Raw genomic sequence first — 18,603 nt, 5'->3', positions numbered from 1 at the left:
CAACTTGCCAGAAAGACTGGCACAACAATTCAGGAAACCAACACTTATCTGGAAGAGATGGGGTGGAGGACTTGGCAAACAAGTTGAGAGCTATGCAGGTTTTCTCAAGAAACTTATATGAATTCTCAAGAAACTTATATGAATTCTCTTCAGCTGTAAGTCAAAAGAAATGAAAACAATCTTTAGTGCAGGAGAAGACAACATGTGGGCGAGCAAGGCAGCATGAACAAAGGATGTTTGGCATTTACACTGACCTCTGTTTACCAAATTGAGGGTTTTCCTGGTGATGGTGACATGCATGATGTGTATCATCAGAAGTTCTTCTGACTCTAATGTGTCACTGAGATTGAGATACCTCAAATACAAGTTAACTAAACTCTCATCAGCACTTAAAAAAAAAAAATAATAATAATTTCCCAGATTTTCTGCATCAAAAGACACTAAAAGATAAGACACATGTAAAATATTTAATGTTAGAAATACACTGCTTATTGTTCAATTAACATTTTACAACTGTTGCCTGAGTGACTCACTTTTCCACTGTTACTGGGTTTAGGTATTTTATTTGTTGTGAGGAAATGTTGATTAGTTGCTCAGTTGCAGAGAGGATACAAGATCTCAACACCACCTAAAAGCATGAAATTTATTCTGCTGATTTGATTGATCCTCTCTGCTGTGTACCACAGGATTATCTCCATAAGATGTTAAAAGATGATTAAGCAAATGTTAAGCAATCATCACTGACAATGATTTATTAGGCTATAAACCATACTGATATCATCTTTAATAGTTGGAATAACCTCCCATTCATAATTCATAATTCTACTTTCTATAATTCTGCTTTAAATGTTAGTGACAAGAGTTTATGAGACTGTTCCTAACGTGGCCTGCTGAGTGTAGGGCAGATGTCAAAGCTGTCTCCACCTGGTCATCCTGTTCAGCACTCCCTTTTCAGAAAACCTCAATAAATATGAACTCCATTCAAGATGAAAAAAAAAAGAACTTCCCTCCTGAGATTAAAGAAATATCTGCTGAAATACTTTGTCTTGTGCAACTTCTTGTAGATGAGTCTGGGAAACATCCACAGACACATGGATTCTCTTGATGAGAATCTGAACAATGAAACGCAGAAATGTTTGGGAATGGGGAAACTATTTTTCCCATTAAGCCATGCACAAGATCTATATTAAATATTATGAGTGCAACCTACTCCTTCAGTTGTTATTTCAACTCAGTGGATGGCTATCCATTCAACCATTCATCCACTCTTCCATCCAGGATTATTTATATAGCCCGATATCATAAATCACAAATTTGCCTCAGACCCTCGATTCAGATACAGATCAGCTCCACACACAAAAAAAAACATTAATGGGGAAAAACTAGAAGGAACCCAAAGAGGAAAAACAGAGGAGGGATCACTTTTCCCTCTGGAGTAGATATTGTACACAGAATAAACATACAATGAAATGTAAAATCAGGATGACTGTATCTTATTGGAAAAAAACTGCAGATAGTATGTGATAGTACTAATTCAAGTTAATAGTTTCTGCCTGTAGGGAGAATTAAACTAAGTACACAAGCTGCTTTTTAAGTTCCTGACATGGCTGAATACTTGTAGCTAATCAGTTGCTCTGTCGCTGTAGGGTTTGCATACACATGGGGAAGTGTTGGAAAATACAGGAAGACATGCACAGGTTTGGGTAGGTCAACATATAACTATTCATGAAGTAAACCAAAGCTTTTGCAGCCGGCCTTGAGCAAATAAAACATATGCACAGTCTGCAATCAAGTGTAAAGTTAATGTACACAGGAACACACTACAGATAATGCCCCTTCATGAAATGCCATTCTGTTACACTGTGTTCCAGGAAAAGTCCATCTAAATGCCTATCTGGCAGAACGAGAGGAAACTTGAGAAGCCATAACCAAACCAATAAGCCCAGCGATGATTATTCAACACGCTGGCCGAGAGGCAGCTGTCAGGGATATGTAGTCAAAGACTCCCCGTGGCTTTGAACCTGAGCAGAGCCTTTGTGGCAGGAGATAGATGAAGCCTGGTGGAGAGCTACATTGACTCTTCAGTGTGGCAGCTGTGTGTGTGTGTGTGTGTGTGCGTGTGCGTGTGCGCGTGTGTGTGTGTGTGTGTGTGTGTAACAATATAGCAGTTAACCTTCCCACAACTGCCAACTGAAATGACCCAGAATAACACTGCTAATGTTTAACAAACACACAGGAGACAGGGTGGGTGGGTGTGTGCGTGTGTGTGTGCACTTCCTTTGATAACCCCGTCTTGACCCGGCTCATCTTCTAATAGTCCTTGTTAAGGCCACTAATCATTTCACAGGCAGTTGCACAACACATTTCATTCTCTTGAAAGAACACACTGTTCTGCCAATGATGCTCATAGGTACTTAAAAGAGACATCCCTGTGCCACACACACACACACACACACACACACACACACACACACACACACACACACACACACACACACACACACACACACACACACACACACACACACAAGTTTGTTATTCTATCTTTGTGAGGACAGTCATTCATATGTATTATAACCCTCACAATACCTAAACCTAATTCTAACTTTGACCATTAAAGTAAGTTTTAACCCTCAAGTTGCCCTTCATTGTGTGAGCGTGTGTCTGTGAGCTATTAGTCCATTTGCAGTAGCAACAGCTTTGCTTTGTGTTTTATATTTCCTCTCACCTGCCCAATGACTGCAGATGGAAATGAGCTTGTAGCTAAATCTGGTACAAAGCACCTTTCTTCTTTTGTGAGATCAATGTATTTTGTTATAATTAAATAAATAAAAAAACTAAACGAAACTAGATAGATTTGTGAGGAACTGCCTAAATGTCCTCACAACACTCACAAAAATTGCTCCTCATAAAAATAGAAAGACATGCCCAGAAAGCTCCACATGTTTTAGCAGTATATGTCCTTGGATAGTTTTATAATCACAAGTTTTAAATATGTAAAGACTAAATCCAGAGACCAAAACAATAAAGTCCTTGATAAAAACCATGCAGTTTGTAGGGCCAGCCAACAGTCTATAGCACCTCATTACAGTGCAGAGCCAGCAGATGGCACCATTTTACTTTTATATGTGCAAAGGTGAAGAGTTCATTGTTCAGACTTAAATGGATAACATATCAACGTAAAATAGAATACAAAATATGATTGATTGAACCAAATTATCTATCACTGTATTATTTCTGCCATTTTATTATCATAAAGCACATGCAAGACTCCAGGAAGGTCATAAATATATACAGGCATGGATCAATTGCATCTTTTTTGAACAAATACTAGATACAAGTCTCATGGAGGGTATTGTCTCATTTACCTAAAATAATAACTTGCTTCCACCAGAGTATACTGATAATGTTTATGCACCATAATCAGGTTATTTTTCATGACATGTTCATATTCTTAACAGTAAAAATATGTTTTTGTGGGGTATCATTTTCGATGGTGATTATTGGGCTTTTCTCCCCTTCTTTCTGTACATTAACACTGACATATGTCATTAATTTGATTTTAACCTGTGCAGATGAACAAAGCTCAAACACATTGAGGGATGTTTATAGTGACATCTTTGAGGGCACAGCTCCCTCTTCTGACTCAGAAAATATCACAAACAGCAGCTCACTACTGTGTGAGAGGTAAATACCATGAATTTCCTCATAAATTTTACAATAGGGTATCAAAAATGTGAGGTGTTCAAGTATTTAAATTATAAATATAATCAAAATGACAGAGGATGCACTGGAAAGCCACCACCAATGTATCTCTAAAGTCTGAACTGACAAAATCAACACTGATGCCTTTCAAACATTATTATACAAGTTATGTTATAATGATGGAGAGGGATGCCTGATGAGTCAAAAGAAGAGCGATAATGAGTTAAAATCTAAAATTGCTTACTTAAGATTAAATAACCATTAATTCAATAATGAGACATTACTCTCCCATGTGTCATAATCCAAAACTAAAGGCCTCAAATACACACCCATTCATTCATAAATACCAAAATAAACAGCAGTCTGTGAAGCATAATGAGCAGGCAGACAATCTAACCATTATCATGTCCTACATATTGTCAATTTCTTCAGTATATAAATAATTCCGATTTCTCAACAGAAATATATATATCAGACTACAAACCATGAAATCATCTACAGTAGAATGGCCAATAATGGCTGATGTCACCTTTAGAGACGTTTCATGTATTCATTAGGTAGTGGGAGAATGACTTCACAAGGCAGGTTTTTAAATCCTTGAACTTGTTTCCATCCCAGTTTGCTGAATTTTTCCAATGCTGTGAGCATGAATGACAAAATTCAACATTAACCTCCACTGTACTAAAGTGGAGGCAGAAATCTTTTGTTATTTCAAAATCTGACCAAATAAAGCCAAAACAAGGTGCATGTAGACCATTAGAGACTGAGTAAAAGATGTTGTTTTTGTAAGTTGGATGAATGAACACTTTAAAGTGTCTGGACTGAATTGTCCTTGTGAGTGTATTTGGAAATGTTTTAAATTTCCATTTTCACGCTGCACTGATTTTATTGGGGCTGGGATGAAATCGACAAAACATCACACCATATGTGTTCAAAAGTATGATTCAGCATCCTGTTATGTTGTCTGTTAACTGAGACAAACTGGACCAAGCAGGGGTCCGATTTCATAGTTTTTTACTATGTAAACAAAAATAAAACTGCTTTTGGAGAAATCTGTTCATAGTATAGCAAGTGATCTTTTCTGATTAGTGGCCTATAATTGACCAGTAACTTAATAAAACCCATAGATTTATAATGGAGTGGGGATTTGAGGAAAATTGAGCAGCTCCCCCTGAGAGTGCACTCTGTGTCCCAGAGGTCTTCTCAGTTGCCCTCCTTGTCCCTTATACTGCCCCATTTGCTGCTGACTTTCACCCAGCCAGATAGATCGAGATCTAATAGAGAGGCCCGCTCTGTTAAGTGATTGAGCTGTAAATACAGATTGACCTGAACTAAGACTCTCATCATCTGTAAACTCATTCAACACTCTGCGTCCTCTCCCCTGACGTTCCAGAGAGTCCGAATCATTTCCATTACAGCAAGGGGGGGGGGGGGATCTCTGATCACGAGATAGAGAGAAGGAAAAGACTGAGCCACACGGTTCAGTATATATATATATATATATATATATATATATATAGTGTGTGTGTGTGTGTGTGTGTGTGTGTGTGTGTGTGTGTGTGTAATGTGCATGTGAGAGGGTGCTGAAGCGTCAAACTACAACCCCAAGATGATCTTTCCATCAGCCCCATAGAGAGTGCAGATTGTCCCAGACAGAATTTATGGAAGTGGTCATAAAACGTGAAGACTTCAGAAATGGGATATGTCGATAAAAACCAGCAGCGGCACAATCTACAGCAGTTTCCTGAGGAGATGAGTGGCCCGGCTGTTAGACAACTCAAATCAAATTTAATCAATAAAGCCCAGTAAGTCAACAACCCTAAAGGGTTCATAAATCCTAATATAGGACAGATTCATCAAAGTAATATTTATCGTTATGGAAGTGCGCCACTGCAGCATTAATCCTTTAACTACATGTGCTCTAATGGCAAAATTTGCTGTTTTATTTCATTAATGTGTAATGTGTGTCATCTCATGAATTAGTGCTCCAGGATTTATCCAAGTTAGACTTTCTATACAATCCCACTATTAAGTCTCTCTCAATATAATTGAAAGAAATAGTTTAAAGAAAAACTCAACTCCACTGAAGACATGTGAACTTTTCATTGCAATTTTCTAAATGTTCTAAGGATAATATGATAAAATTCACTTATCATTAAATTGTATTGGCCTAGTCTTAGTGGTGTTTCTCTGATTCTGATTCTGTAAATAGAGAATATATTTTAGTGTTCGAAAATACATTTTCAGAAAGGTTTGAATTATAATTACACCTTCCTCCTCTCTCAGTCCTCTTGTGCATAATATAAGACAGATAGATAGTTACTTTATTAATCCCCAAGGGGAAATTCTTTCGCTACAGCAGCATTTATAGATACAGGAAAGAAATAAAATAACAGTAAAAAATATAAAATGCACAGTATATACAATAAAATAGAATAAAATAAAATATAATAATTCAATTAAAACTAACTAAACAATAGTGCAAAGTTTTTTTTAAAGTTTTTTTTTTAAATATATTTAAACAACCAAGAAAAACAGACAACAGACAACGGTGTTATTGTTGTGTGATGGATTTTGCCAGAGGTGAGTTATTGTACAGTCTTATTGCAGTGGTCAGGAATGATCTCCTGTATCTGTCCTTGTGACAGCGGAGCATGTAGGGAAGTGTGATGATAATTTCAGAGTTGATACATCAGTCATACAGAGAAAGACATAGAGAGTGAACTCAAGAAGAAGTTTGGAAAATGACTTTTTCTTGGTCATTTACTCCCTAATCTGTTTTGCAGGTGTGAAATCAATAAGGTTAAAGTGAAGGCAGTTCATTTTAATTTCAGGGATTGTCCAGTCATACGGGTTTACCGATCCACCGCTTATCTTACCAGATCTATTGACGATTCAGATCATTGAGAGTATTTAGTGAAGAATTCTTAATGTGCATTGACTTTTGAAAATCTGTAAACTCTTTAACCTCTTTTGATCCCTCAACAGCATTTATGATTTGAACTTTTCTTGTCTTGTGTCAAAACTAAAAATAAGTACCATAGCTGTAAAAATGTGCAATTTAATCACTGAAAGGAACTTTATTCACCTGCATGACACACAAGTTTCATTTTAACTCAGAAAATGTCCCACTTTTTTTTCTATTCTGCACCAGTCAGTCCTTTGACTGCTGGTCGCTCCACATGGGCAGTGATGCCTGCAGAGCCAGACAACCAGGGGGGAGGCCTTATGAAAAGCAGCGACTCCTCCCACTGGGGGAAGGAGAGGACCCAAACCGTTTTACTAGCACAGAAGGGCAATAAGTGCTCAAAGAAAACAATTATACTGCAATCATTTCCGATTCTTTGGCAGTCATGGGTCAAAACAGTCTGAGGATGAAGGTTACAGGGGAGAAAAGGGTGGCTATGAAAGCTGAAAGATGTGTTCAAGAGGTGCGATGTTTAAATTTACAAATAGAAGTATCGGGCACTAATGATGAAAGTAATACTTCAAATATGACATGTCAGTGTTTTGGGGAGCCATGAGTCCTTTTAATTAATACACATTTTTCCATATTAAGTTGTTGTTGGCAGGTTTTGTTGTTTCATTAGTGTTAAAACTGCTTCCTTAAAGGCCTAATTGACCCAAAATACAAGAGTTAAAAAAATACTTTCTTCTTTTCTGCAATGATTAAACAACAACATGTCTTCTCGAAAAGTGTCTCTGTTAGTTACTCTGGAGAATCCACATACTTTAGTGTGAAAAATGTTTCAGTTAGTCTACTTTGTATTTTGTAGAAATAGTATGAATGAAAAGCACTAATAAGTCTGGGGAACTATTGGAAGGAGATGGGGATGACAGCAGAAATATCAGATGTTGATATCTGATAACCCAGACATTTAAAACCAAAAGCATTGGGATCCAGCCATTCAGGGTAAATAAGAAATTGTATTTGGGTGAACAGATCCATTAGAAGATTTTAAGAACAGTAGGTATCAGGTGCTCCCTTCATAACTGCTGGTTTACATGTGCCAGTGCATTCATAAATCTACTAAAGGTTGGATCTCAGTCATCAACGCCAACTCTACCCTCCTGTTTATTGCGCAGGGTTAAAGTTCAATACAGCTGCTCTGTCTCATGAAAATATTCAGGTCTTATTTGAGCCAGTGGTCATTCCCAGTGTCAGGAGCGAAGCTGCTCTGGGAACGCTTGAGCCTGGATCAACAGTAATCCGCCTCCCGTGGAGGTCAGAGTCTAGTTAAAGAAGGCAAAGGTTCCCTGCGCTGTTTGCAGCCCAACTTCTATTAGCAATCTGTTAGCCGCAATCCATTGAGAGGGAGGTCTGAGGCACACGAGCTCCTGGGAGCACACAAAGACGCACACACATGCTCACGGCAGAGACCTTGTTTGATGAAAAAGAACAATTAAGGGAGAAATGAGGGAGAATCATCAGGGGAAATTGTTGATGAAGACTTTATTGATTAGAGCAGCTTCACTGATCCAGCGCTCACGGTAGCAATTACCACCGGCTGCCAGCAACATAGGTGGCCTCACGGTGCAGGCCCCCGTCTGAAGACTATGAAGTTAAAGACAGGAACTAAGGAGACATTTTTGGCCTGTGCAACATTTTAAATTTAACTTTGTTGGCTAAAAGCACAATCACATGATTTTCAAGTTGAATATTAACCAACTGAGTCTAATATTACAGACATCATATGGTGGTGAAAAACATAATTTGGAGAAAATGGTAATGAATGCCTCTGACTTCAGACTATTGGGATGATTCCTGTCCTGTTGGGGGACGGATGGCAAATGATTACTGTGTAAAATCTGCTCTTCATTATCATAAACAATTATATTTTTTCCTCATCACTTTACTTCACCACAAAAACCCCTTTTCCTTGTAAATGAAGCAGAGCAGGATCTGCATATGACTGCAGATTAAAGCGGCGTCTTCCTCTTTTTTCTCCTTTTCTTTTATACACATACATAAAAACAGCAATGATTAATTCAAATCCCTTGTGAATAAAGCAATAAAGTCTAATGGGGGCACATCTGAGTCAACATGCCTACATACCTACCGGAGAGAGGCCAGTCGTTATTCGTTTGTTTGCTCAGCTAAGCCAGCTTGGTATTTGTATTTAAATCAGACCGCTGTTTCTCGTTAGACCACAGACAAAGGCAACGTGTTTGTTGACTTATCAATACATTTGTTCAGACTGCTGACACGCGTGTCCATGGATGGCTTGACATGGCATCTTCTTTTGGCGTAGTATCAAATTGTAACGTAATTTAATCTTACATGCCAACAAGACAAGAAGCCTGAATCTCTTTATCAGAGGAAATAGCTAACATCTCATTGTGCCACGTGATTTTGTCGTCATGCGCTGTGAAGCAAGTGAGTGTGCTGGATTTGAATGTGCATCCTCATCCCTGTGGGTGAGACGAAAACAGTTCAAAGGTCAGAAGAGATGACCTTGGAAAACCATCATCTAATTAAAGCCGAAGGGGCGAGATTTAATCTGAAATGTGTTCTCTGCGAACGCAAAGAAAGAGAGCGTTCATGAAGACTCTTCTGCTGGCTGTTAAACTGAACCGGAGGGATCTCACGGAGCCCCAAAACAATGTGCACAAAATCTAAATAATACACTATCGTTAACATAAATGTGAATTCAATTTCAGCTTTTTAGTAAAAGATCAACTAAAATATGTGAAATCTTTATATGTAGGTTAAATTTTACAAATTGTTATAACGATTTTCACTAAATGCTCTCCAGCAAAATGGTCAAAACCTTTTGTAAGTACTCGAGGTAAGTGGATTGCAATATCAAACAAAATTGTGAGTTAAGAAGACATCCAACTAAATAAGTATGGCAACTGTAAAATAAACACATACTCTGCCCTTGAATCATTATATCCTCTTTAAAACAAAACCCTCTCTACAAGCATACAACGCTAAAACTGGACTGAAAGCTGTTCTGGGTCTTGCTCAGATATGACAGAAATACCTCTTTTGGGCTTTACTGTCATCGTTTTAGTCTGGGGATGGATGAAAAGACAGCAGTCCTCCCAGTAACATCTACCAGCACGGAGCCACTGTGCTCATTCTGCAGTTCACTAACTACAGCCTCACAGTTTCACAACCTCATGAACTATTCAGCAAGGGCACAGAAACAAAACAGAGATAATGGTCAACGGAAAAATATAAAGGGACAAACACAATCTGTTTCTGCACTAGATGGAGATGAATGGAGCGTAATCCATTGCCTTCCATCACACCTACCCAGCCTGCACCGTGACTGCGCCCTGCTCAAGCGCAATGATGATTAATCCTACACCCACTATTTATATTTCCTAATTGTAATTAGCGTGAATTATCAATTACGGTTAGTGCCTAATTGCCCTTCATAAAGACAGCTCCCCAGGTTTAAACGGGTCCATTTAAATAATGCAACTAATAGCTCTTGCCTTTACGTTGCGGATACATCTTCATTGTTCCACGCGTGAACCGTGATGGTTGCTCGTAATTTAACAGAGCAATCGAGAGAAGGAGTGCAGGTGGCACTGCGGGACTCATTACTGTTAATGAATTATGATGTGACCTTCTCAGAACAATGGCTAATCAATGCTCACGTTGAGTGACAGTGCGCTCTGCGCAGATGCCAGAGCCATTACAGGCAGGCCTGCGCCCAGTGGAAAACAGGCTGCTGTGGCTCTGTCTGCCTGTATCCTCCTGGTCTTTCTAATTTCCTCTGCTCACCACAACACTCACCTCCCTGTGGCAACAGCAGTTTTTGTGTGGACAAGACATGCAGGCCAAAATACCCATGTCGCCTAATTTACAGATTAAACCATCTGCTATGAAGCCAGGACATTAGACTAATGTATCCTTGCCACGTACAGACACCCTGTGCACTGGGAAGAAAAAAATGCTGCTACGTTTCGGCAAAGGGTAATCCTTACTTACTACTTTTGCTTGTATGACATTGCTGCTCTCTGATGTTGTGTAATTAATGTGAGCCAGATTTTATGGAATGGAAATGAGATCAAGTGCTCTGATCTTTGCTCCGTCACCCACAGCTATCTCATAACTGAGGATCATGATTTTCATTGATTTTTGAATCCATGTATACCTGCAAAGCCATGTAAATAGCAGAGGTAATGAATTCATAATGTGTATGTTATTAATGAGACAGGATTCAGCAGAAAAAAAAAACAGTTCTTCTTTTGCACAACCCTCCACTAATCCTCTCAGGTGTGTGGATGCATTAATGCAAGTTTCCTTTTTTTGAGTAAAAGCAAAGTACGTCCCATGTAGCTTTGTGCATCAAAAAGCATCAGAAAAACCTCACAGATATACATTTTTCACATTTGCGAATCTAACTACGAGGACAGTTTTCCCCCATGACACTGAACTGAAACTATCCATCCAACCAAACTCCTGCATGTGGAAGAAAGTTTGCACAGACTTTGCTGACATGACCACAGTGTTCTGGATGTTAGTTGACAACACCAATGTTTGAACTGACCTTTACCTTGTTGTGACACGGGTGCAGTATGACTGACAGTGTCCCTCAGCATAATTTACCCCCGCCCCACATCGCCCTCCATCTCCTCTGTGATGCAGTTGACCCCTTTACAAATCACCCCCAACTTTACACATCTGCTGCCTGTCAGCATCTGCCAGGCGCACTCACCCGTCCCGCCTGTAATGAAAAACTCTCATTACTCGCCTCCACCCAACAGGTATACAGGCCGTTAGGACAATTACTGGGCAATGCCACTGACCTTGTTGTCAGAGAGAGTCAAACAAACACAGAGGTCTAACTGAAAGAAGGCCTGGCTGCCGGTAACGCTTGTAGGCATACGGTGCAGACAAGGAGACTTGGCAAAAAGAGGGAAGCTTTATGCCAGTTAAGAAAGATTTTTCTGTATTGATTTACACTGGCACACATCAATGCCAACTGCCTCTGAGGGAAGATAAAGTGGGAACTCTGAGATATCTGCCGCTGTGGTCAGATTAAAAGACAAACAAGTGCTAGAGACGCCACTCAAATGACCAAACAGGAAGGTTTGCATGTGGTATTAATCCAAATATGAGCTTTAATGTTTAAAATAATACCATCATAAGTCCTGGAGTCAGCAACACACAAAGTTCTTGCCCAGCAGAAAGTCAAACGCGAAAGGGACCAAAAAAATCCGGCATCCTGTCAATCATTTACTCAGGAGAGATTTATCACAGTGATGGTCTGAGGATGGAAATGTTACTGATAAAATGAGCACAAGTGACGAGGGGTCCTGTCAGTGTCGGCACAGAATGCAAATCAACTTGCTGAGACTTTAAAGCTGTGGGAGATTTCTGATGCACTATTTGGTAGCCTTTTTTTTTGTAAGTAACCTTGCTGAGTTGCAGACATCACCTCCAAGATCTGGAGATCAGCAGCCAAAAACAGGTCTTGTTGCCAAAATATCAAACATTTATTTTAAGCAAACACATTACGGAAATGGATTATGTAGATATCTTAATGTAATGCATTCTAAATTTGAAACATTCTCTCTAATTTCAAAAACACTTGAATACTCCAATTAAATAATAGAGTTCAAACTCATGCATGTCTGCTAATGAAGAAGCACATGATGGCATGCACGCAGGCAGCTTTGTAAATTAGACATTTGAGCTAAATGCCAACATCAGAATGGAAAAAGACTCATAATGATGACGCAAAGATTCTGATAGTAATACCTGTAAAAATACATGTTCCCTATTGTAGATTAGCATGTTAGCATGGTAAAAATGTCCTATTACCATTAAATGTAAGGCGTAGTGGAGGGTGATGTGAATGTCATTTGAGTTGCAGATATTTGTTCATTAACCAAAGTATTGGAAAACTTAAAGGTAAAAATGTAGAGGAAAAACATTAGGATTTATTGCACAGAACCTTTGTTGCATGTCATCCCCTATCTCTCGCCAACACTCATTTCCTCTCCTCTCTACTGCCTCTGGGAGTGGTATAAAAGCCACCCAAAACAAAGCAGGGAAACAAACAAAAAAAAGTAATGGAATGTAGAGTTATGGGTAAAAACAAAACAAAAATCAATACAGTGTTCTTTAGTGATGTTTCTGTTTCTGAAACCACCAGAACTTCAGTGTTTAGGAACCTGAGGATATAATGTCTCCCCTCAATGGCTGACTGGACACTTGCTGATCCTTTGTTAAAGTCCCACTTTACAGGGGAGTCGGAGAGACAGCATCGGAGTTTAGAGAAAACAATAGACACCACAGTCGGTGAGCAGAACTGCAGCTCATCATACCGCTCATGCTATTAGACAAATTATTTGATGTTTAGCAGGCTGGGGGCAGCCTCCCTGTGAAGTAATGACTTTATTGACCCTGGAGGGGGGTCTTGGATGGAAGTGTGTCTCTCCGGCACCCTGCGGTGTTCGACAGGGAACACTCCTCTCTGAAGTCCTGCTCTGGCCTGTACACACTGAGAGCTGACCCAGCTGCCGTTCCCGCTCTCTGAAGTCTACCTGAGGGCCTCTTTGTCCTCGGGGCCCGTCCCTTTCGTCCCGCCGACCCACACAAACAGATGTCCGGCCACTGGGCTTTCTCGTAGGAAGTTGTAAACCTCCAGTGTGCAGCGGGCTCTATTCATATGGAGGGCCTACAGTAATGGCCGTGCAAGTGCCATACACATGCAAATGCTGACATGCACCCTGTAGTGGTGGCTTTAACAAATGGTTGACTATGTAACTACAGACCATGCCAATGCACAAGACTATGCAATGAAACCTCCATGTAGCAGAGCAATCACCTTGAACTGTGTAAGTAACACAGGAAATTGTGTAGGGAGGAATTTGAGTTGCCTTTACGTGTGTAAACATGATTAGATCCCCCATGTCACCACCACTGGACAGAACACAGAGAAAAAGCCTTCGTGCCTTCTGTCTCATCCACAAACAATGTAGACCTCACAGGCTTAGATGGTAAAATATGTTAATAACCACAGCTATCAAAGGAAAAAAGTACATTTTTATCACCAATTTGAACCTCTTTTAATTTTACAAAAACAGAAATTACTTATTTGAAAGAAATGAAACAATGAGGATTAACTAAAAATGTAAAATAATTCAGAAGAGTTTAGGTCATTCAAGGATTAAAGGAAGCTTCAAACAAGCCCTTCTGTGCAGTTGCAGTTACTGATTTAGCCTCCCAGTATCTGAACTGACTGTCTGTAGCCATCAGGTTTTATCTGTATTGGACACCTGCTGAGAATATTGATCCTGTTTGGTTTCAGCGTTTTAGCCATCGCCAGGCATCAAGCTTTTAAACAACCCCGTGTCACTTTATATTGAATTCTAATCACAAAAAGACTAGCGAGCCCATTGATTGTGAATATAAATCTATCACATTAGGTGAGAAAACAATCAGCTGCATTCATTCTTCACCTGCAGTTTAGCTTTGAATGCTTTAAAGAAGCATATGGATTAGTGAGTCATCATGGATCCTTTTAGTCAGACCACATGTGCTTATTTAGCTTTCTCGAATAAGCAAGTAGAAGTTACTGTACCACAGTGCAAGATGAGAATTACACCATTTTCTCCAAATCACAAACACCAAACAACATGTAGTCCAAGCACTATTTTCTGTTATTAAACTCTATGAAAGGTCCTCCAACATGATATTTAAGATTCTGGAAATTATTACTATATTTTATGAATTAAAAAAGCAATAACATACAATTCATGAAAAAAGAAGAAACAAAACCTGCAATTATGAATGAGCAGAAATGCTGGTTTGAGGGTCTGGAACCATTAGTTACCTTCAGAGCTGTGTTTTTTTTTTTTTGTCTCTGCCACATATATAAAGTGTTAAAAAAAATAATCCTATTTATTATGTCAACAACCTAAAAGCACCTGATACATTATACTTTCAGTTTCTGCTCATCCTCTGCATTTGTGCTTATTGATTACTGATGCCTTCAGTATTGACACAGTTAAATTATAGTGCGACATTTCAGTGTGATTACATTAAAACATTTTTTTTTACATTAAACGTAATTTTAATGACAGAAGTCGGGATGCTGCAACATTTCTAAAAAAAACAGCCAGCAGTTTTTTAATGAAAACTGTTCGGTCTCTATTAAGAGAAAGTTTTGTGTCGCTCAAGGGACACGAAAATCCCCGTCCTGACAGTGACGCCTCTGAACAGAGTCCGCTTAGGGGAGACAGGCGATCTTTGATATGAATCAAGTGCCATCTGTGGCCAATTTACTTTCAGGTCGTGAATTATTGAATTTAATGATATGGGTGATTATCGGCGAATGCTTTGAGCCCATTAGGTGGTCGTGTGAAACACTAATAGTGTTTTGTGTCACGTGTCTGCTTGCGAGACTGGGGGACAGACGCTTTAAAGACCGCGCTCCGGTCATCTCATTCACGCTGCAAGACTGACAGACAAGCAGAGCACACTCGGAGGGATCATCACTACAAATCAGCTCTGATGAAACTTGGAGATAAGAAATAGCCGAAACTATGTTAAGTTCGTCTCCATACGCGTAATTACGCACATCGGACGCTTTTTAAAATTGTATTATTATTATTATTTTTTTTTTATCTTTAGGGTCTTTCTGCATAAAGGATGCTGGAGCCCAAGGAGTGACAATGACGTCCAGTCATAAGATTTCCTTTTCTATAATTGACATATTGGATCCGAACAAATTCAACAGCAAAAGGGTAAACGAACTTTCCATCGTCAAGGAGAAGTTTCCTGTGCCAAATGAAGAGAAAACAAGTTTGGAGTCGGACAGCACTGCAGGGGGGGTCTTCAGAGTTGAGCGAAAAGAAGCAGGTAGGGAAAACACGTCATTTGAATTATTGTTATTCAGCACAGCCTTGCTCTAACATTTAACACAGAATTTTTGTTTGCTTATGTAAATCATTCAAAATATTCACTGATCAACAAATGCGTATTCATATATGTCTAAATTACACATTAAACAGTGAAATAAGATTACGTGAATAAAATAAATATTCGCTTTAAAATCATTAAAAAAAAAAGTTTTTGCTGTGGGTTTACACTAAACACCTGGAAGTGAGGCATTATATCAGATGTATTGTCATCTCTGTATGACCTTCCCTTAATTTCCAAGGCTGGGTTTCCTTTCAAGGAAGTCACAAAGGCTTGCTCCCAGAGCCCCAGCGTGTGATTGGCATTGGGACAGGCAGGCTAGATAATTGTTTAAATCGTCCCATTGAGGATGCCTCTGCGCGTTTTGATCGATATCCCATTACTGCATCCTGCATATCTCCCTCCAGCACCTTGCAGATACAAACTTCACACCCCAACCATGTCTGATCCTAAATATCGTTCGATTAAAACTTCCCTTTAAATAGATGACATTTATCGATCCACCCGCAAATATGAAACTCCATTAGCACGTCATGGCTGAGGTGGCGGAGCTGGATTTAGACGGGATTTCTTTCCGCAACATGACATTTGAGGCGCTCTGTGGTTTATGAATTATTTGAGGATTAGTGACCAAGTCTTCCCCATCCTCTGAATCTATGCTTCGTTCCGCTTCAACGACCACAGGGTCCTAATGAAACACTTTACAGATGTCAACTGTAAGGCCTTCTGTGTTTGGTATTTAAACTGCAGCTCAAACTGAACAAAGAGGAACATCACTGCACAATGGCAATACTTTTCCTAGTGAGGTGTGGGTCCTCGTGTCGGGGATTTGACACAAGATTTATGTCTTGTCAGGAGCTGTCTTTTCAGCACCACGGTCAATTTAAGCCATTTTGCGGCCTTTAAGGCTTTTTGTCCCGTTATTCAAAGCACGAACACATTAAAAACTTAAATTTGACCTTTCCCCCAGAAAAACAACGAGATAACTCCTCAAAAAAAATGTAGTTTCATCTTCTAAATCACCTAGAAAATTCCGCCAAACAACCACAGGGAAGTCAAGCGTGTGTACTCTTAAATTAAAGCACTAAATATGTTTCCAATTAGAGATGTTTTGCCAATTCAACATTCTAACACTTTTTTTTTGAATGAAAATGAAATTATTTAATTGGAATTATATTAGTTATTCCTTAAGTGAACCAAGATTCTGAGTTTCCTGCTGGTTTCAGAATGTGAGCTAGTAGATAGATAGATAGATAGATAGATAGATAGATAGATAGATAGATACTTTATTAATCCCCAAGGGGAATTTTTTTCGCTACAGCAGCATATATTGTAACTTTTCTATTTTATTTAAAGGAGACGAGACAAGAGATGAACACTCTGCGCTCTCCATGCATCCTGCCGTTGTTGCCGACCCCCTTCTGCTCTCCCCACCGGCTGACACAGAGCCCTGCCTCACCGGGGAGCAGGAGGATGGAGACGGGGAGTCAACGGTGACCCTGCAGGACCACTCACCGCACAAGCGACGGCGCTCGGAGCAGGCCTGCGCCAAACCACGGCGCGCCAGAACAGCGTTCACTTACGAACAACTAGTGGCTCTGGAAAACAAGTTCCGTGCAACTCGGTATTTGTCCGTGTGCGAGAGACTAAACCTGGCGCTTTCCTTAAGTCTGACCGAAACCCAGGTGAAAATCTGGTTCCAGAACAGGAGGACCAAGTGGAAAAAGCAGAACCCCGGGGCAGATAGCACCCTGCAGCCCGGCTCCAGCTCCCTGGTAAATGGCAGTCCAAACGCAGCCACCTGTGGGTCAAGCTCCGCCAGCTTCCACCAAACTTTCTCCAACTTCAGCTCTGGAAATGTGATCTTCCACACGGCCGGTGGAGTTCCGCTTTCATCCACTGGGGGGCTCCTGCATCCCTTCATGTCCAGTGGATTCGTCCAACCGACTTACTTCAATCCACATTTATAAATTAAACCAAGACTGACACGTTGGTGCAACTTATACACTGAGCAGATTGATTTTTATACATTATGACAAAAATAACTATTTACAGCTGAACATTTACAGTTTAGAAAAAGTTGTTCCCGTTTCATCAACGTTCTGAAAATTTGGAGAAAAGAACTCACCTGTCTGTACAACATTTCTTGATCAATATTGTCCAACCGGTTTACTTTGAAGACAGTTTAACATGATTACTTTCCAATAACGCAGTGGACCGTCTTGAATTTTTAGCAATCTATATTTTGCAGTGAAACTTGATAACAAATGGCCAAACTGCATCAGTGTTTGTCCTGCATCTCAAACTGTGGCATACTGCAGCATTGTTTCTACCTCTCAAGGACTTGCACATCCCACATTTGTTTCCATTTAAACATGATCAGTGTAATTTCAAGAAAAAAAAAACATTAAACACCTGTGGGTGTCTCATGTATTTCAAATGAGAATGAATTGCAGGATATTTTGCAAATGTCTTAACACTGATTTGGAAAAGCTGACATTAATGATGGATTTGTAATAGTTGTAAAAGATCATGTCTTTGTTAAAGGACCCAGTGGATATTACTTATAAAAGCTTCCATCTCCTGGACAAAGCGGAGCTTTTACCAAAACTAAATGCTGGAAGATCTTGAATTACATGACAAGAGAACAGTGTAGTATTTAAATTTTTGCCATGACACCTTCAAGTACATATTAAATAAACTTTAAAACAGAACAGAGTATGTCATTTACAATGGTTGAGGAATTTTAATTTACACATTATTTAAGTAGGCTATTTTCTTATACTCCTATTTATTTACACATCTGTTTAATTTCAGAGAAATGTTCCACCTTTCATTCTGTTGGGTTTGAGAGTTAAAGTTGGCTACTTCGCAAATAAAAAGTTCACTTCCATAAATAGAGTACGATGACTTTAGGCGATTGACCACTCATAAGCTGACAAACACAATGTTTTGGTTGCGTCTGTGGATAATCTTCAAGCACAATATTTGCTTTTTTTATTTTTATC

General features: G+C 39.4%; 1 protein-coding gene across 1 annotated transcript; it reads left to right on the top strand.

The window, feature by feature from the left end:
- The first annotated feature begins 12,867 nt into the window (after positions 1 to 12,867).
- Positions 12,868 to 17,565, top strand: nkx1.2la (NK1 transcription factor related 2-like,a). Its single transcript, XM_069144102.1, has 3 exons — positions 12,868 to 12,970; positions 15,308 to 15,535; positions 16,955 to 17,565. The coding sequence occupies exons 1-3, from the start codon at positions 12,868 to 12,870 to the stop codon at positions 17,563 to 17,565; spliced, it is 942 nt and encodes a 313-aa protein (XP_069000203.1).
- Positions 17,566 to 18,603: the final 1,038 nt, after the last annotated feature.

This window comes from Embiotoca jacksoni, unplaced genomic scaffold (genome assembly GCF_022577435.1).
Source record: "Embiotoca jacksoni isolate LCO1_2020_lvr unplaced genomic scaffold, fEmbJac1.0.p SCAF_12, whole genome shotgun sequence".
NCBI classification, from domain to species: domain Eukaryota; kingdom Metazoa; phylum Chordata; class Actinopteri; family Embiotocidae; genus Embiotoca; species Embiotoca jacksoni.
The sequence above is the reverse complement of the archived record's forward strand: the minus strand, read 5'-3'. Positions and strand labels throughout refer to the sequence as shown.

Excerpts from the sequence above, each read along its gene's own strand:
- nkx1.2la (XM_069144102.1), top strand. The coding sequence starts at position 12,868 with ATGGCTGACTGGACACTTGCTGATCCTTTGTTAAAGTCCCACTTTACA. Across the intron at positions 12,971-15,307 it reads AACAATAGACACCACAGTCG|GGTCTTTCTGCATAAAGGAT; the intron begins GTGAGCAGAACT and ends TTTTATCTTTAG. Across the intron at positions 15,536-16,954 it reads AGTTGAGCGAAAAGAAGCAG|ACGAGACAAGAGATGAACAC; the intron begins GTAGGGAAAACA and ends TATTTAAAGGAG.